General features: G+C 40.3%; 1 protein-coding gene across 2 annotated transcripts in view; it reads right to left on the bottom strand.

Moving 5' to 3' along the window:
• DECR1 (2,4-dienoyl-CoA reductase 1) overlaps positions 1 to 19,981 on the bottom strand; it is a 698,559-nt gene that overhangs the window by 290,363 nt on the left and 388,215 nt on the right. For both annotated transcript variants that reach the window (XM_044065390.1, XM_044065391.1), the window contains exon 5: positions 16,578 to 16,725. In XM_044065390.1, coding sequence (XP_043921325.1) covers positions 16,578 to 16,725 — 148 coding nt within the window. The remainder of the gene's footprint in view (positions 1 to 16,577; positions 16,726 to 19,981) is intronic.

The following is a 19,981-nucleotide window of genomic DNA, read 5'->3' as shown; positions in this document are numbered from 1 at the left end:
GACTTAGATCCCATACCTTTGTTTATAAGTTGTGCAACACAGAATGATTTCCTCGCCACTGTAGACAAGTGATGATCAAAGGCTAGACTGCTATCTATGCCTGTCCTAAGTCCCTGAATCCTTGGTCAACTCTAAGGGGTCTCTTGTCAATATGATAGTTACCAGGAATGGATAACTTTTCAAAGGATACTATTATGCATTTCTTGGCATTTAGTTTTAGTCCATGGCTCAGACACCAGTTGTTTGTCTGTATCAACCCCTCCTGGAGAACATTTGTGCCAGTGTGAGATTGAATGACAGCCCCTAATTTGCAATCTTCTACAAAGTTAGTCAGCCAGAGACCAATGACACTGGCCTTGACTTCTGAAAAGTAAATGCCAAAAAGAAGCAGTCCAAGGACTGTTCCCTGAGGGACTCCACTTGTGTGTGACTGGCCTCTTTGGAGAGGTGGAGTCCCCATTTCTAACTTCCTGGGTCCTGTCTGTGAGCCAGTTGGCTATCCACCGAGTGACATACAGGTTTGTACCTAACCTCTTGAGTTTGTCAACAATGCCCAAGTGGGGTACTGTGTCAAATACCATGCCCAGGTCAAGGTAGGCAGTGTGAACAATTTTGCCCTCATCCACTGCTTTGGTGACCTTCTGAAAGAAGTCCACCAGGTTGAGTAGGCATGATCTGCCCTTGACGAAACCAAACTGGGTTGGGTCCAGTGTTTTGGAGGTTTACTATATCTCTACTGATCATATCCATTATAATTCTTTCCATGGCTTTACATACAAGACTAGTGAGACGTATGGGTCTGAAGTTTCCAGGGTCTGTAGATGGCCCACCTTTGTGCAGAGGGATAACTATTGCCTTTCTCCATTCATGAGGCATGAAGCCTGTTTGGAGGCTACAGTTAAATAGTAACTCCAGAGGCCCTGACAGGTCATGTTTCATACTATTTAGAAGGCATTCTGGAATATTGCCTGGGCCCATTGATGCAGTACTCTTGGTCTAAGAGACAGCATTAAGGAGCTATTCCCCTAGTGATAGTAGAGAGAGTTAAATTTGATATTTCCTGAGGGAAGGTTGAGAGGGAGAGAGGAGTAAAGCTGGATGTGAATTTATCAGCTAGGAGGTTTGCTATATCTTCTGTTTTTTTTTTTTATTTCTCCAAGTCTTTTGGGTTTCTAATACCATGACGGGAATGGACCCCATTCCTAAGTCAAAGTACGATTAAAGTTCATGAAATTAGTACTGTTTCACTCTTTCAAGTTAGCCAAAAGTGCTCTTCGGAGCACCCGCAATGTGCCCAGTAATGACTCCTTCTGCAATTCGTACGGTGTTACAAGAACTGGTAACATATCTAAATAGGATTGTAAATTTTTTTTTATAAAACCAGTTGCTCCTACTACTATTGGAATTGTCTGGGTATCTTTCTTCCACATGGCTCTCGTTCCTGCCTGTAGATCCAGGTATTTTATGACTTTGTCTCTCTCTGAATGCAAGACACTGTAGTCACTGGGTGTGGCGATTTCAATGATCAATGCTACTTTTGTCTTCTTTTCTTGGACCACTATATCTGCTTTTCTAGCATCTGTCTTTTGAACTGTTGGTATTGGGTGATACCATGCGATATAAACTTCATAATTTTCTATGATTCTTTGTGGCTCATGTTTCCAGTGTTTTTCAGCCACTTCGCTACCATAATATTTGCATAATCTCCACTGTAACAGTCTCGCCACATTATTATGCCTTTCAGTATAAAGTTGCCATTAGTGCATTGCAACCAGCAACAAGGTGTGTGACTGTTTCCAATTCAGTTTCACAAAACCTACATTTGTCTGTTTCTCCCACATGTTCAATGGTCTTTGTAAACCAGCGTGTACATAGCCCACTATCTTGGGCTGCCAATATTAACCTTTCATTTCTTGATGTGAATTCACCTCTCCTTAACCATTCCTCTGTTCATTCTTGATCAATATGAGGCTCTTCCAGAAGTTTTCTATACTTGCAACTACATTTATGTTTTTTCCACATTTCTTGCCTTCTTATCTGGTCCTTCACCTTATATTCTTTCTTTTGTTTTTTTAGCACATTCAGTTGCTGCCTGGTTTTTATCTACTTCGGGGTATAATTTCCATTCCTGCTCGATGTCAATATGCTTCTGCTAAATTAAGTAGAGATGTTATCTTAAATTTATTCTCCTCGTGTTTCAAAACTTTCACTACATTTGGATCCTGTGAGGTCAGCAGATATGTGTAGAGTCCCATGATTGCAGATCTATACATGTAATCAATTTCAAGGAGGCCCCCATCCCTCCTTCAGAGTGGGTAATATATCATCTTGGTATACACCTATTTTTATAAATCATTTGGTAAGCATGAAGCATCCTTCTTGTTTTAATATCCAATCTATCCAACACTTTTTGGGTCCAGTCAATCACTCCAAAACTATAAGTTAGGACAGGAAGAGCAAATTGAATTATGGCTTGGATCTTGTTCCTAGATGTCAATGCTGTTTTCAGGATCAAGTCTTCTAAAGTATTCCTTACTGAGCTTTATTCGCATTTCTTCATGTTTTATTGCCAATCCTTCATAAATTCCAAGTATTTATACACTCCCTCTTGCTCAAGTTCTTTTATATCACATTATTGTCCCAAACTTATGTTTTCCTGGTGCTGCAGTTTCCCTTTTTTAAAGGTTGCTTTTGCACATTTATCAAGACCAGATGACATTCCAATATCATCTTAAAAAGTTTTGACAATCTACAGCTGTGCTTTCAGTTCCTCATCTGATGAGCTATACAGTTTTAAATCATCGACAAAGAGAAGATGAGAAGTCATTAGACTGTTTTCTAGAAGCCAAATTGTAGCCATGGCCTAAGCTGTTAAGTAAACAGCTTAATGGATTAATGGCAAGGCAGAATAGCAACGGTGACAGAGAGTCACCCTGGGATATCCCCCTTTGAATTTTTATCCATGGGATAATAATCTGTCATTTATCATGGCTTAATTGCAAAGTGGTCTGCCACTGTTTCATGGTTACTGTAATGCAGTCAGTGTAGGGTGTATCTTATACATGTTTATGAATGTGGAATACTATCAAATGCTTTTTTGTAGTCAATCCATGCCATACTTAGATTCTTCCCCTTCTTACAGTTCTCCACTATAAAACTTTGTTTAACAACAAATGATCCTTTGTTCCATATGACTTTCCTTTACTGCCCTTTTGTTCTACTGCCATAATTGAGTTTTCTTCTAAATGACTATAAACTCTGTCAATGTCAATTCCCATGTATAGTTTTGTACATCGTTGGAAGACAAGTTATTGGTCTATAACTTTTAGGGTAGCTTGCAGGTTCACTCTTAAGTAAGAGCATTGTTTTTATTGTTGTTGACCAGTGCGGTGTGTGTTCGGGGTGCACATATAAATAGTTCTTACTCATGGCTAAGTCAGGTTCAGTATAGGTGGTTCCATGTACAATGAGCTCTGCACACAACTGTGTATTGCCTTTGAGGCTGTGGACATAGCTAAAGAATGCTTTCTGGTTGTCTTTGGCCTGGAAACCCACACTTACCTCAAATTTGGCTTTGGTAGACTTAATTTGTCTTCCGAGTGGTATGATGAGAGTGCTTTTATCCTGTCGGATGCTGCACCTCCTAATTTTTGCCATGATTTTCATTCTCCTGTTATACAGCCGATTTTGTGACTCCACCAGGGTGGTTTGTTTTTTGAGTTAGTTCTGTATTTCTTCCTGGTGGGTATAGCTGTCTCTATGCAGCTATTGACATGCTTCTATATGGTTTTGGTGAACAGTTCTGCATAGGCAGAAGTGTTTTCAGGCTTTATGGGGACTTGAAATTTTGCCAGGTTCTCACTTAATAGTAGGAGGTTAGCCTTAGAATAGTTCCTGAATATTCCGTGTTTAGATGGGGGTCCAGGTTTTACTTTTGGTTCAAAGGAAACCATTTTGTGGTCTGACCTTACCAGGGAAGGCATTGCAGTAGGGGGTGTGCAGCAGTCTTCCATATTAGTGAATTAAAAAGAAAACTCTGTCATGCCTATAGTACTAACACTGGGATTCAGCAGGTGGCACATCAAGAGCAGTGTTGTGTGCTGCATGTGAATAAATACTGTTTTGTTGTTTTAAAGTCATTCCCTGTGTAAGACGACAGATGGTACTGTGCTGTACATATGTACAAATACAAGCAATGAAAGCTACCAGGTAATATGGCATTGTAGTTCTATGTCAACGTACTGCTGCAAGCAAAGGGGCATTCCTTATGCAATGCAGTTCTACTGCTAACATACAGAGAGAATCTATCAGTAATGGCAAGTTGCTGTAGGGCTCACCATTCCAAAGATTTCAGTGGGATGTACTTAAAAGTATATAACTTGGCATGCAATACAAATTTATACGTGCCTCAAATTCTGAGGTAGAATGGGGAAACAGATGTTTTGAAACTGGCTGCAAACCTCTGTGATTCCTCATCAACATGTGCTGTATGAGGAATTGTGGAAGTCCTCTTTTAGAACTGCCTACATTTAGGTTAGAGTGGAAAGCTTTACGTAGTACGTTACCCCGAGCATAACTTCTTTTGGACTCTGGTACAGTACCTGTACGAATCAGTATTCTTTTCGTACTTTCAGGCACTTTTGACTTCATGGCATATGAAAAAACAAGAAATACCGCTGCTAGCTATTTTTATCACCTTCAGTTTAATGTTGCCTTTGAATAAGAAACTATGCTACAAACTGTAAGGCAGTATTGTGGATTGTATCAGCAATGTCATGCTTAGATAATGTGCAAGTCATTTTCCTACAAGGGTACTTGTGAACTAAAACTGCTGCATCATCGTAAGTGATCACATAAAATTACATTTGAACCAGTACCATCTTAGATACATTTTGACACTTCTGTCTAAGTGCAACATTTCCAGTCTGACATTAACTGATCAACTGAATACATTGCACTGATTTGGTTAATGTTTGTTTATCTTCCCTATGTACTAACTTTAGCATGTATCTGTCCAGACACATGCAACTGGAACACCCACAGAGATGCCTTACTAAAAGGATAAAAGGCCTAAACAACATAGCCTACATGGCCCTGTCACTATACTCTTTATTCTACAGACTAAGAAATGACCCATGCCTGGCATACAAGGTATCCTCAGACTCATTAGTGATGGATTTACTGCAAATCAGCAAGTCAAATGACATCAGAAATGTTCAGCCTAGGGATTTAAACCTGTTCTGCATCATCACAGAATGTTTTGGAGGGGCAGGAATATCCTGCAGAGGGTACATCTGCAGCAAAACAGACTCCCCATCCACATAAAACAAAGTTCATCCCTGTCCACATTCAAGCACAATTTAGATATATGGATGGGAAATAGAAGATTTACCCCAGGACTGCCCCCTGCACTACTAATGGACAAACGCAGCTTCTATATGCTTTATCCCATACATAGGTCACCTCAAATTATGTATGGTATGATCACAGTTATTCTCACTAGGGTAATATATAATTACCAACCAAGGGATGGGCAAGAGTAAGCAAAACCAAAAGGGACAAGGTTATTTCAAGCAGAAAAAGGGAAATTGGCTAGACTTAAAATTACCTGTTATGGCAGCTAGCCTAGTACTTACTTATAAGCATAAAGACTGCTAGCATTTTTACATGCAGCACCCAAGTGACTTTAAGTTAACACTTACAATGTGCTTCATTGAGTACTTGACAGCTGATAATTAAAGTTTTCTACACAGCAATGAAAAATTTTGTGAATCAAACTACCAAAACAATTTTTCATGCATGTTCAGGTCTCCATCCACCATTTTTCCCCTTTCATTTTCATTACTCTGCTGAATGGGTGAAAAAACATGATCTTGTGTGCCTACTTTCAAGTCACATTAGTTAATGTATTTTTGTATACTGTAAAAGCACACAGGAAGTCACTTATGTTTCCCTGCCCTGTTTTTACCATTTTTACCTACAGTTATCATATAGATTACCCAGCCTCTAACATTAGTGAGATCTGGATATGTGTTGCGGAGATACTTCAGATACAAAGAAAGGTAAAAGGTCTGCTTAAAGGCGATAATATGATACAGACCCGCTTAAAGTGCTAGAAAACGTGGCACATGAAAAATGAGAAAGGAAAATATAAACAGCCAGCAAAAGTTTCTGTGAGTAGAGAGGTCACAATTTTTTTCCAGGGGTGGCAAGATCCAGGTTGTCCTTTCTGGTAAAGTTCTAGAACATTAAATAAACTGCAGTATTTTTGGTGTTCATCAAGGCAAACACATAGTATCCCTTTATTCAAACCATCTGGCTAAAATGAAGGTTGCTTTATGCACATATTCTGTGGAACAAAGGGCTTTGGGGGTTTACTAGGTAATGTTCATTAAATGTAAGCATAGAATTCAGGTAATTACTGTAAGTTTACCACTCCGCTGTTGATACAAATTTATTGTAGCACATCAGCCTTATTGATATTTTACATGAAAATGTTCACGAGTAAATCACATAATACTGTTCCTAAAGATTTGCTAGTAGAAATGCTCATTACAAGCTGATTTATAGATTCACAGACATTCCAAGACCACTGAGTCTCATGACCATTGTGACCTTGCCTGTACCCTTCCCTCAGGCTGTACCTCTTTTCTCCAGGAAAGCCGTACTAGCCAATTGTAGAATAAATGTATGGATTCTCATCCAGTCATCTATAGGAAGATGAGATACACTGCTTAACATGGAGGGGATGTTTATTTCAGAGATTGGGAGGCACTGGGATATAAACATATCTCCCCACCATGTTTTACTTACCTGTTACTTAAGCTTTAGGTCCCTGGTTCTAATATTAGTAGAGATACTGGACTTGCAGAGAAACGGGAGGATAAGGACAATCAGGTCTCTAATGACACAGTAAGATAGAGATCTCCTCTCAAAAGTCTATAAGATACTTAATAAAAGCATAGAGCTTCCAGTCTCTCTTGGGACCTTAGAGGCTTTAGAACTGAATATGTTTGGCTAGGAACCTTTGGAATCTTTCTGATTGTTGGATATGTTTAGTGTTAATTAAGAAATTAAGAATATTGTCAGGTCCCATGAAGGAAGTATTTTAGTTCTGGTTAGCACTTTCAATGAATGATCTTTAGAGAGAATTGAGCAAATATGGGATTCAGACATTTCAGGGCTTTGAATAAAAGTCTCAGAGGTGAAAATGGTACTACATTTGTTTGCAAGGATACTGGCAATGTCAGTTAGGTCAGAATAGGAAGTCTTGTTATGGATACGTCCTGAGCAATCTATAGCATTTTTTTTTTTAGTTTTCTAACACAGCTAAAGATGGATTTATAATTATTTTTGATTTAAAAGATGAGTGTAAGTTCATGTGCTTCTTTGGTGGACCAGATATAGCATTGTTCAGTTTTCTGTAATTTAGGATCTACTGAATAAGTTAAGGAGTGTTTTTCTTTTGTTGTATACTTTATTTATGGTAGTGGGCTGCCAGGGTTGTTTGTTTCCTAATTTCCTGTGATATGTGCTTCTCATAAGGGATGCTAGTTATATGCATTTTTTCTACATGGAAGTAAAATTCCTTAGTGGAGCTTGCTGCTGTATTAAAGTCAGGGGAGGTGGAGTCAAAAGTGAATTTGGATATTTTGTCACATAGGTTGAGGATGGCATGTTTGTAGTCCTTACATTTCATGAGGTTTACTGTAGGGGCTTTGTGGAATTTAAAGGAGAAGGTCAAGATTATGGTCAAATTTCTCCAAGGAAGGCGATACCAGAGCAGCAGTGCAAAATGCAGCCATATTTGCAATAATCAAGTCAAGAATGTTGTGCCCTTACCTCAAGTAGACTCCAGAGAATTATTCCTCAGACAGACAGCAAATGCTGGAGGTGTGATGGGGAAGAAAGAGGTAACTGGGAACATATTTTCTGGGAGTGTGGTGAATTGGTGGACTTTAAGGATTCCCTGCGGGATGCACTGTCGGAGATGCCAGGTGGGCAGATTGGTCTGATGAAGATGATTTTTCTGAGCTATGGTACAGAATCATAATTGCCTAGGCATGATAAGGCTTTGCTGTGTCTAATAATGGTAGCTGCCAAAAAAGCAATTACTAGAAAATGGAAATCAAAATCTAAACCAACTATACTAGAAGTAGTGAATATAGTAACAGAGATAAAACAGCTGGAAATGAGATCTTTAGAAAAGGGTAGGATCAAACTACACAGGAAAAAAATGGGAACTGAGGGAACGATGCATACAAGGGAGAAACGAGGTTTAAAAGGTGTCAGGACTTAAATGAGCTATGTAATGTTCGACTGAAAAAGACTGGCTACATTATAAGTGATGTATAATGTTTGCAACTGGGAGTGTGTCAATATGGACTGATGTAAAATGCTTGCAACTAGGATTGTGTCGGTGTGGTTTGTTTTAATTTCTATAAATGTATGATTGCCAATGTTGTAAGTGATGGTTTAATAAAGATACTTCTTGTTTAAAAAGAAAAAGAAAAAAAGCAGGAACTGAATAATTTATGTAATGCTGCTTAGGTTATATGACATATAGCGACATATATGAAGTACAATATTTATGTTATTTATAGTGTAATTACTTTTATATAAATGTAAATTTGCCACAAGTGATAATTCAATAAGGTGTTTGGAAAAAAAATGTTGTGTCCTCTCATTGGTTTACTTACCAGTTGTTCAAGAACACTTTTGTTTATCAAGTCCAGGAATTTTGGAAATATCCTACATTGGAGGTATAGGTGTCCCAGTTTATTGAAGGGCAATTAAAGTCAACCAAAATAAGGGACTTTTTGCTAATTGATCATTTAGAACACCAAGGAAGTCTTTTATGGTTATCATAGCAGATAAAAGGCTTCTGTAACAACCTATTAGTTGATAAGTAATACTACCTAGTGTGATCAGCAGTTAACCAGTTTCAGTTTGTGAGTGCCTAGGGATAAGCCTGGAATTAATACGTTCTGTTGAACCTGAAGGCATAAAAAGTGCAAAACCCAGCCACAGAGGGAGTGCTCTCTTAACATTCTATGTAGTCCATGAAGATCACTAACTCCAGTAATGCACAGTTATTCAATAAAGACAGAAAACTGTATGGAAACGCAGATCATGCAGATAAGAATTTCAGCTGTAGTAGGAGACATCTAGTAAAAAGGTATCTATGAGCCAATGTGGTACCAGCTTTTTCTTCCTGATTCTGTGGTCTGCTATGGAACCAAGATTATTCAAGACTCAAATGTACTATCTCAGGTCAGTTTACTTATTAAGGAATTGTATGGGAAATTGGTTCACTGAACCAGTTTTCTGATCCAAAAAATGATTACTTTTCTTACATGACAATGAGGCTAACAGATCTGTTCAATATGCCATTCCAAGAACAACTTTAAGTTGAGAAGAAGTGAGAGTCCTTCAGGAAGGACATACTGCCCTGGTGAAAGACCAAATATAGTTCTGCACATAATGGCTTGAAACATCAAAATACGCCTCACCAAAGACACACCCACCAGGAAGAGCATTTTTCAAGACATTAGCTACAGTGTTACTGAACTAGAAGGCTCAAATGGTGGATGGGACAATCTGTCCATCATGACGTTCAACTCCAGCAAATGGAACTGATCCTCAACAAAAAGCAGAGATGCATCACATTTTTTTAAGGAACTACATGACTCGTTTGTATAAGATCACAATACTATCCTTCACACTGTCATGATGCAAAGAAATAGCTGACACCTGCACCATGGCTGGAGAAAGTACAGTTGTGTACACTTATCATAAATGTAGATGTTCGAGTGTATTCACTGTTGCAGTCATCACACTTGGGTTATCTGCCTGCAGGTAACCTTCAGTCAGCCCGAATACCAGAGACTTGGTATTTCTGCGTTGGATGCTGTCACTCCAGGACTGACGTCAAGTCGTCAGGGCTATAACAGGCAGCCAACGCCATTACATCAGTTTTTCTTTCCCCAAATGTCAGGAGCCCCCCAAATAGGGAGTTAAGTTATGGTGGGCAAACAACCACCAGTAAAAAGTAAATACCAATACCCCTGAAAGGGTTGAGTAATAGCCCTGGAGAGGAGAGAGAGAGAGAAAAACTAGGGGGCTAGAGGGAAGGAAACCAGGACTGTAACAGTGAATACACTTGAACATCTATATTTATGGTATGTGTACACAACTATACTATGTTCTTCGTGTTTCACCTTTGCAGTTATCATACTTGAGTGGTTTCCAAAAGCTGAAGAAGGGTGGAGGCAGTCAAGAAGAGTTAGGGCTGGCTAGTATGCCTTGCAGGACTGCTGTTGCAAAACCTGCCCTGGATTTGGAAAAGATAGGCAGGTGGTAATGCTTGACGAAGGTGTGCACTGAACTCCAGGTAGCATCTTCCAGGATGCCCCTGGTAGGGACTCCCCTGAGAAATGCTGCATAGGTAGATGTTGTCCTAGTGGAATGTGTTCTGACCCCCTGAGGGGTTGGTTTCCCATGGTGCTTGTAGCAGAAATGGATGCACTGTGCTATCCATTTGGAAATTGTTTGTTTTGAAATGGCCTTGTCCTCTTCCCCTGTTGCAAAGCTGACTAGTAACTGGTCAGATTTTCTGAAGGGCTTAGTCCCATCAAGGTAGAATCTGAGCGGTCTGTGCACGTCCAAGGAGTGCAAGATCGTTTTCCCTTTATTTTGAGGATTAGGGAAGAAAGTTGGCAAATGGATGGATTGGGTTGAGAGCCACACTGGACACCACTTTAGGCATGAAGGAAGGGCTAGTCCTGAGGGAAACGCTGTCAGCATGGAAAATAATGAAAGGTTTCACAGCCATAAGTGCTTATAGCTCAGACACTCTTCTAGCTGAAGTGATGGCCAGAAGCAAGGCTTTTTTCCAAGAGAGGAATTTTAAGTCTGCTGACATAGCAGGTTCAAAGGGGGGGAAGCGTGAGCTTTTCCAGTACAAAGTTAAGGTCCCAAGCAGGGGTGGGTGCTCTCCTTGGTGGCCTTAAGTTGCTTGCCCCTCTCAGGAACTGTTTGATAAGAGGGTGTGAGAAGAGAGGTGGCTCAGTGTAATGAGCCAAAATGATTGAGGCATGTATCTTAATGGAGAAGAACAGGCCTTTGTGGAGTACATTTGCTAAGTAATCAAGGATTAGAGGCAGGGAGGGCAAAGTTGTGTCCTCTCCTTTAGACAGAATCCAGGAGCAGAACCTTTTCCACTTATCAGCATAGGATTTTCTTGTACTGGGTTTTCTGGCTTCAAGAATGACGTCCAGCACCTGCTTGCTTAGGGTTGCTGGGGGAGAATTCAAGGAATAAGCCAGGCTGCCAGATTTAGGGTTTGCAGTGTGGATGCAAAATCTGTCCCTCCTACTGAGAGAGCAGGGTTGGGTTCTGGTGCAGGTGCCAGGGTGGCACTGGTGACAGGCTGCACAGAAGTGGGTACCACTGCTGGCATGGCCAGTCCGGGGCAATCAGAATTGTCCTTGGTCTATCCTGTCTTATCATGAGTAATACCCTTGAGAGAAGGGACGGGGGGGGGGCATAGATTGAGAGATTTACTGACTGAAAAGACAGGGCATCCACTTTCCAGGCCCTGCTGTGAGGATTCCTGGTGCAGAATTTGCTGAGCTGGTGGTTGTAGGGGGAGGCAAAGAGATCCACCCCTGGGGGTCCCCCATTTCTGAATCAGAAGGCTGAACGTGCTTGGCTCCAATTGCCACTCGTGTGGGTCTAGGAGATTTCTGCTCAAGTCATCTGCCAGTGAGTTTTGTCTGCCTGGCAGGAATTGAGCTTGCAGATGGACTTGCATGCCCAAGGCCGTGTGCCACAGGGCCATGGCTAACCTGCAGAGTGGGTAGGAGTGGATTCCCCCCTGCTTGTTGATGTACCACATAACTGTGGTTTTTGTCTGTTTTTATTAGCAGTTGTCCTGGAAAGAGTAGGGATCTGAAAGCTGTCAGGGTTTTCTGCACAGCTAGCATCTCTTTCTGGTTGATGTGTAGATGAATTTGACTTGGGCTCCAGTGGCCCTGAATGCATTTGCCGTCCATGTGTGCTCCCCAGGCATAGTCTGATGAGTCTGTGGTTAGGGTCTTGGTGGCATGGGGTTGAGAAAAGGGCAGTCTCTTGTTGTGGTAGCATGCTTCTGCCCACCAAAAGAACTCTGTCTTTAGACAGGGTATGATAGGAATGACTGTTTCCAGGTCCTGAGAATGTTGGCACCAAAGACTCTAAGCACCATTGAAGTTTCCTCATATGCAGGCTTGCATATGGAATTAGCAGTATACATGAGGCAATGAACCCTAGGGCCTGCAGTATTTTTCTTCTGGATAGCTGGGTTCTGGTGGCCATTTGTTTGAAGTAGGCTGTCAGACAGACTTGTTTTTCTGAAGTGAGGAATGCCATCTGGGATGTTGTGTCCAAGCTTGCCCCCAGGAATACAATCTTTTGACTGGGTACCAGTTTTGATTTCTTTTTGTTGATGATGTACCCCAAGGAAGTCAGAAGGTGTTTCACAAATGTCAGGTTTTGCAACAGCAATTCCTGACTGACCACCTGAATCAGACAGTCGTCCAAATACGGGAAAATTTGGATATTTCTCTGCCTGCAATATGCAATGGCTGAAGCCAGGCATTTTGTGAAAACTCTTGGCGCAGTAGATAAGCCAAAGGGAAGTGCAGAGAACTGATAATGCATAAATCCTGCCCTGAAACGTAGATACTTCCTGCATGACTCCCTTATGGGGATGTGCAGATAGGCTTCATTTATGTCTAGGGTGACTAACCAGGCATCCTTGGCTAGCATAGGAAGAAGCTGTTGCAGGGTAAGCATTTTGAATTTTGGTACCACAAGGAAGGAGTTGAGAATTGAAAGATCCAGGATTGGACGCCAAGAGCCTTCTCTTTCCTGGGTACCAGGAAGAGTCTGAAGTTGAATCCTTGACCCCTCTCTGTTCTACTGGAACCAGCTGAATAGCTCTGATATTGAGCAGGGAAACTACTTGGCTTTGAGCCTCTGCCCACGGGTTTGGAGGAAGGTCTGGAAACCCGCTTAGGGTTGGCAGTGAACGGAAATAAAATATGTACCCCTGGGATACAATGTTGAGGACCCACTGGTCCTGTGTGATGGACATCCAATCTTTTGCATGAAGGGCAAGTTTTCCTCCTAGGGGCACAAGCAATTGGGCTGGGGAGTGGAGTAAAGAAATCATTGCGAGTGTCAGGTACTCTGTAGTACCCGTCTGGATTCCTACAGGCAGGAGGTAAAGTGTCAGGAGTAAGACTGGATTCCATAACAACATCATCAACAACATCCAGGACAGGGGGTATTGCTAAAGGCCTGTGCTGAGGCAACTCTAGGAATTCTGAGTCTCTTTTTGGACTGAGGATAGTCTTGGCATTCCCAGTGGAAATGCTCTCTTAAGGTATGCAAAGTTTCACCAAAAGAAAAATCCTCTTTAGGGGAGGCAGAGGGAATGGATTCCTCTGCATCTGAATCCTAATAAGCAGATAAGGGCATGTCTTCATAATCAGAAATCTCAGAATCATCGGACTCCTAGTCTGTAGAAGCTGTAGGGGACTGATTTCATTTTCTCTTAGCAGAGGAAGGCTGACTTCCCCTAATCAGTGTAATAAGGTCTTCTGCCATTCTAAGCACTTGTTTTTGTGGCATGGGAGCAGGTGCATGCTCTTTGGTCGTCGGTTTTCTAGTCGTAGTGCATACTCTGGGCCTAAGAAACTCAGTAGTTTTGGTTAAAAAAAAGTCATTGGTTTGAGTCGAATATTGGTTGAGTGAAGAACTGCCTCAGAAGCCGGTGCCTGCACAGTGGCTCCAGACCCATCCAAGGTAGACACATCCACAGGTTCCACAGTCGAAGAAGAGTCTCACGGCATACCGGACTCCAAATGGGTCTCGGTAGAGGGGCTGCAAAAGTGCCTCACTAAGTAGCGGTGGACTGGCGACTAGCTTAACAGAAGCATCGTCGGCAGCTTTGGACCTATGCGGGCTGTCTCTGTCTTTATACTTACGTTTTTTCAGAATATCGGTACTCAGATGTCTTACTGAAGCCATTTCAGAATACGGAGATCGAGAGCAAAAGAATTTAGTGACAAAGAGAGCCCAACGATGAATGGTTCTGGAGTTAAACAATGTCTGCTCAAGGCGCAAGTACATGCGCACATACTTTTTTACATTCTGATAAAGACAAAACCAACAGCGAGGTACATCGTGGTCTGGCCCTAAACAGGTGACGCAGTAAGAATGAAAATCTCTGTGAGGTATTTGCTTTCCACAGGCAAGACAATTGTTAACATTTTCTGACATCGGTTAGAACAAGATAAAAGGATCCCCAACGGGGGAACTTAGCTTTAGGAGACTTCAGGATTATTCAATTCATGAACAAAAATTCAGGTAGCGGCTGACCAGCACTTGCGAACTGCTTCTGCTTCAGGCTCCTTGGCAAGAAAGACTGATGTAATGGTGTCAGCTGCCTGCTTTTATACCCCTGACGACTTGACGTCAGACCTGGAGCGACAGCATCCGACGCAGAAATACTAAGTCTCTGGGGCCGACTGAGGGCTACCTGAAGGCAGATAACCCAAGTGTGTTGACTGCAACAGTGAAACACGAAGAACATCAGCTGTGCTCCAGGTCATACAGGCACAGATGCAAAAGATTAACCTGCAGGTGCAGACTGACTGAACATGGCAAACAAGGGTACAGCTCCACTAAAACTGAGAAATTTTCACTTGGAAGTATAAAACTTCTAGGCTGAGACCTCTCTGTCAGCTTCACTCACTTCAGGAACCACTAAAGGCAAGTCCAGCAAAATAAGAGTATCTACACATGGAATCAAACCCTGAAGCAGAAGTAGCTATCCCCCATCTCTGGGAGACATTAATTGCTAGGACTGAGCGGCAATCCTGCTTTGTTGGAAACCTTAAAGTCTTAAGCAATGCTTTTTTTCCAGCTATCAAAGACCACAAGAATGAATTGTGGTATTTTATGCCTAGACTTTGTGAAAAGCTATGAAATCAGTGGGAATGTGTACAGGAATCATTACCATCACCTCCCCTCCACTGCTGCACTAAACAAATGTGTTTGTTTAGTGAAGATCAAATTCTCCCATGAGTGAAAAAGGTTGATATCTGGTACATCCAACTTCAAGAAGACCCTGAGCAGATATGGCCTCTGTATCCACCAGCTCTGTGATCTCCCCAGTGATAAGAACTGTTGAGAAGATGATACCCCTTGTCTATTGTAAAAGGCAAGATAACAGAATGCTGCAAGAATACCCTTGTTTAGGTACAACAGGAAAGACTGTTGTCTGAACAGAGAAGGAGAGAGGCTCTGGAAACAGCCATTTCCCCTAGTCTGTGTATTCATCTATCTAAATGCATCTGGACCAGACTTGAGCAATAAAGGACAAAGAAGGTATCAGAATGTAAAAAAGTATGTGCGCATGTACTTGCGCCTTGAGCAGACATTGTTAAATACATAATTTTTATCAATTGGTTGCAAAATACATCTTCCAGCAAAAATTACATATCATCAAACATTAAGCACAGCCATTATTTTACATCAAAAATATAAACAAAATTATATATTCTAATAAAACACATGCAAAACACCGTAACAGACAGCCCAGTTTCTAAGCACAATGATGTTTGTAGTGTTGGGCCTCATAAAACCATTGAGCTGTCCATTATCTCTCTAAGACCCAACCCTGAGTCCTTGCTTAATCTAAGTAATAATGTGCTTTAAATATCCTCTATTAAGAACTTCTACAAGGATGAATTGCACTTGGTAAAGTTGTTACAAACTGATGGACTTTATTTTGTCATTTAATCTGTTTGGTACAAGGAAGCAATTTCCTCTGTTTCTCTTTGCAGATAAAACTATAACACCTTCCAAGAGTATTAGATGCTACATAACATAACTCTTACAGTAAAACAGATCATTCTTTTTGATTGTTTCATTGCATGTATAGCACACTAAGAATCCTGCAAGTACATCTGTGTTTTGGGAACTGGTCCACTTGCGGCACAGATTGAGATTCTTTCTTTCTGAGCTTCATGTGTATTGTCTGCAAAGAAGATGCACATGTATCACAGTGACAGTGTGAATATGCTGTGCAAATGGCATAGTGGTGATGTGTGTTTCATGCATTGGTCGTATGCTAAAACACTCGCACACACATTAGCCTGATGACCGTTTCAGTGGGCACAACAAACATTTCACGAATGCCATGCTACTTGCTTGCTCTGATGAACCTTAAATGGAACACAGTTTATTTGTATAACAAACACACACACATGCATCAGTCAGGCATGATCTGACACTGAACGTTAATGGTAACTAACTATTTTGCTGCTACAGAATATAAAAATATAATGATATATTTTTCCAGCTAGTCAGTTCAAAGTGAATTTAAGTGTTCACAAAACTAGCTACTTAAATACAGTTGCATGTGAATGGCCCTTGAAACATTTGAAATATTTACCATTCCACTGCCTAAACAGCAATTATAAATGAATGCACATTAGTGCAGGCTGACATCAGACTGCAATTACCTTTCTTTGCTTTTATTAGTTCTTTTCCAATTTCCAAAGTCACGTAGGCTGTTCCATTAAGAACAATATCTGTTATAGTCTTCCAAGCATTAGGTGACAGACGTTCAGTGGGAGAGATAAAGTTTCCAGCTGCATTGTTAATTACAACCTAACAAATAAAAAGGTTAGAAAATAACTCTAGTTAGTAAATGAAGAAAAAAGACATTTTAGCATAACAACAATATTAACAAATACTAAAATGTCCATTCCATCTCCCCTTTATTTATTAATTTAGTATTTGTTGACTGAGAAAATCCTTCTGGGTAAAGTACTCCTTTTCTGCAGAGACCTGGGGAGAAAAGTTCCATGAAAAGAAATATAGAAAATTATATACACGTTCACAGTCACAAACATTTAGTAAAGTAATATTTGCTTTAGTAAATACTAAACTAATGAAATGCTTAAAAAGATCAAGGTAGTCCTATACTAAATAAATTTAATTCATGGTAGTAGTATACAATCACAGAAGGAAACTGAGACATTAAGTAAATCTCTTTTTGTCCTTTTTCTTTTTTGATTTTCTTTTCTGGTAAATCACTGAGGATTACAGTCAGTCATACTGCCAGACATTAGAGTTTCATGCTTATTCCTCTGAAAATGCATGTTGATCCAAAACGTGACATTCTATTGTCTGTTAACTCTTTAAGTGAATCGGAGTAGTATTTTTAAAAAATATCCCTGATTTTGAGTCTTTGCTCCCATTATTTTTAGCCTTCCTCAGATTTTTAAGTTGAGAACTATGAATAGATTTGTAACAGAGATCCTTTGCATACCTCTCAGCTGTACCTCATTATGAGGAATGCTCCTCAATTTGAATCTTCTGTTACACACTGTTTTACATTATTGAAAGAGTCTGTCTCACATTTATTACAAATTTGTTTAACAAATATCCATGGTAAAGAATACTGAATCATAGTAACTAACCAAAAGAAGTTATGTATGAAAAAAGAATTATTAAACAGGATGTGAGCTTCCTATTCAAAACTGTTAGTATATTTTGCCCATTTGTTCCATATTATGAAAGGTAAAGTCCACATTCTGGGGATGACAAACAGAGTTGTGGTCCTTTAGTAAGTGGCAACCAGTTTTAATTTTTTCTCCCAAGCAGCTTGACAGCATCAGTGGACCTCAGGGCCTCTGCTTGTGTTTCAGGTCTGCCTACCTCTCTCAGACTCCCCTGAACCAATTTGATTAAAGGCTGAGCTGATGTGGAAATTGAGATATCCAGGAACTGTGCAATAGTGCTGCTATGTTTTTTTTTTACTTATGTCCTACTATTTCCTGCATGCTCTCCTGTTATGTCTGATGCATGGGCATGTGCTGACGTATCACCCCACCTCTACAGTAACCTGGCCAGTATCCGTACCTTTCCCCCTTTTCCCCATTAAGGACAGTGTCCCCCCTCTGCATTCCCAGCCTACACCAGGGAACAAATGTGAGCGGCATCCAGGTAAATGTCCCTACCCCCACCCAACAGGATGGGCATGTCCATCCTTCCCTGTGAGAAGGATGATGTAGTTTGTGTACAGGCTGGAGACAGTGAGGTCAATATTTCTTTAACTTTTCTCACAAACCTCAGAGGTGTTCACAGAAGGTCACTAAGCTTCCATTGGGGATTGAAGCAGTGTGCTTATTTTTTCTGCAAATTCCCGACAAATCTCAAGAGGTACACATTGACTGTCATTACAGCTTGGAAAGGGCAATTTTCTTTCTAGCTGCCATACATTACTGTGATCACTTTTTTCCACTTTCCTTACAAAGATTAGACACCTACACAGGTGCCTATCTTTTTACCAAAATGCTAACACCGGCCCCAGGTGCAGTCATGAGTGCAGCATATCGCCAAGCACATGACATGACCATGGGAGTGGTAAAGGTGATGGTGCAGTTAATGACAGTGTGATGTTTATATATATATATATATATATATATACACACATACATATATATATACACACATATATATATATATATATATATATATATATATACACACATATACATACACACACACACACACACACACACACACACACACACACACACACACACATATAGTAACAGCATAATGGAATCCCTCTCACAAATCATTTAAAATTATGCACCTACAACATTAAAACTTACTGCAAAAACACATGTAAACATTACTGACATTCTAATATCCTATTGCAATAGGTTATACTTTCTAACTATATTCCAACTGTATTGTATAGGAAATATTAAAACTGGTATATTTAAGATGTTAGAAGTATTCCATTCCACAGCTATAACAATGGTAAACCGGTACTACTAAGCACTATCCACAGGAGCTGTATAATTGTACATTTTATTTATTTATTTATTTATTATTTATTTACATTTGTTGACCAGGAGTGTCCGACTGGACGTAGGTCCATTTTCAGCAGAGGCCCGGGGAGAAAAGCTCCACAGTTAAAATAAACAGACAGTAGTTACATTGGATTACATAGCGATTAACAATATAATATAGCAATTACTTATAACAAATTTACAGATGAAGAACATAGTACATCAGTAGACAACTAGAATCTTTATCTGTGAAGTACATAACAGATATTAACAAATGTTACAATAAGAAGTACCTGCTGTATAATTAGCACTAGGCTTATGAGCATCTGAGCTTGTTATAATCAAGGTAGTTAGTGGAGTAGAAAGAAAGGTAGTGGTTGGATGGGGTGGGTGATTTTAGAGTGGGAGTTGCAAGGGCATAGCCAGCATGTTTTTAGGTGTGCTTTTAGTAAAGTTTTGAAGTGGGTGCATGATGGTACGGAGGTAATTGTGGGTGGGAGGGAGTTCCATAATTTGGCTATGGTGCAAGAGAATAGTGCTTCACCAGCAGAGTTATTGGCTTTAGTGATCTGCAAGTGATTTTTGTTGCTGGATCTTGGTGGTCTGGTGATGCGATAGGGTTGGAGTAGATTCTGGAGGGATGGGACATTTAGTGGATGGTTTACTAGTTTGTGGGCGAGTGAGACAGCAATCAAGAGCAACCTAAATAAACAGACTTTTTTTTTGAAAAGATGAGTTAGGAAGCATAAAGTGAACAAAACATTGTTAAATGCTCAAACACAAGTGTGCAATGCTTCACCCCTAGTAGCTTAAAGACATTTGCAGAAGTTCATGAAATACTTAAGTGTAAAAAAAATTAAAACCAGCACATAATCAAGTATACCAATCTAACTACAAATGCTGTTCAAACACCTAGCAGATGTTGAATTCTACACCTTTAGCAGCTCACACATATGTGCGCCTTCATAATTCCCAGACAAATCTACTTAAAGTATTAACCAATGCAATACATGAACAGTAAATGCTTTAACACATGTAGTACAATACTACATGTTTTA

The sequence above is a fragment of the Protopterus annectens genome, chromosome 3.part0 (genome assembly GCF_019279795.1).
Source record: "Protopterus annectens isolate FY-2018-M chromosome 3.part0, PAN1.0, whole genome shotgun sequence".
NCBI classification, from domain to species: Eukaryota; Metazoa; Chordata; order Ceratodontiformes; family Protopteridae; genus Protopterus; species Protopterus annectens.
The sequence above is the reverse complement of the archived record's forward strand: the minus strand, read 5'-3'. Positions and strand labels throughout refer to the sequence as shown.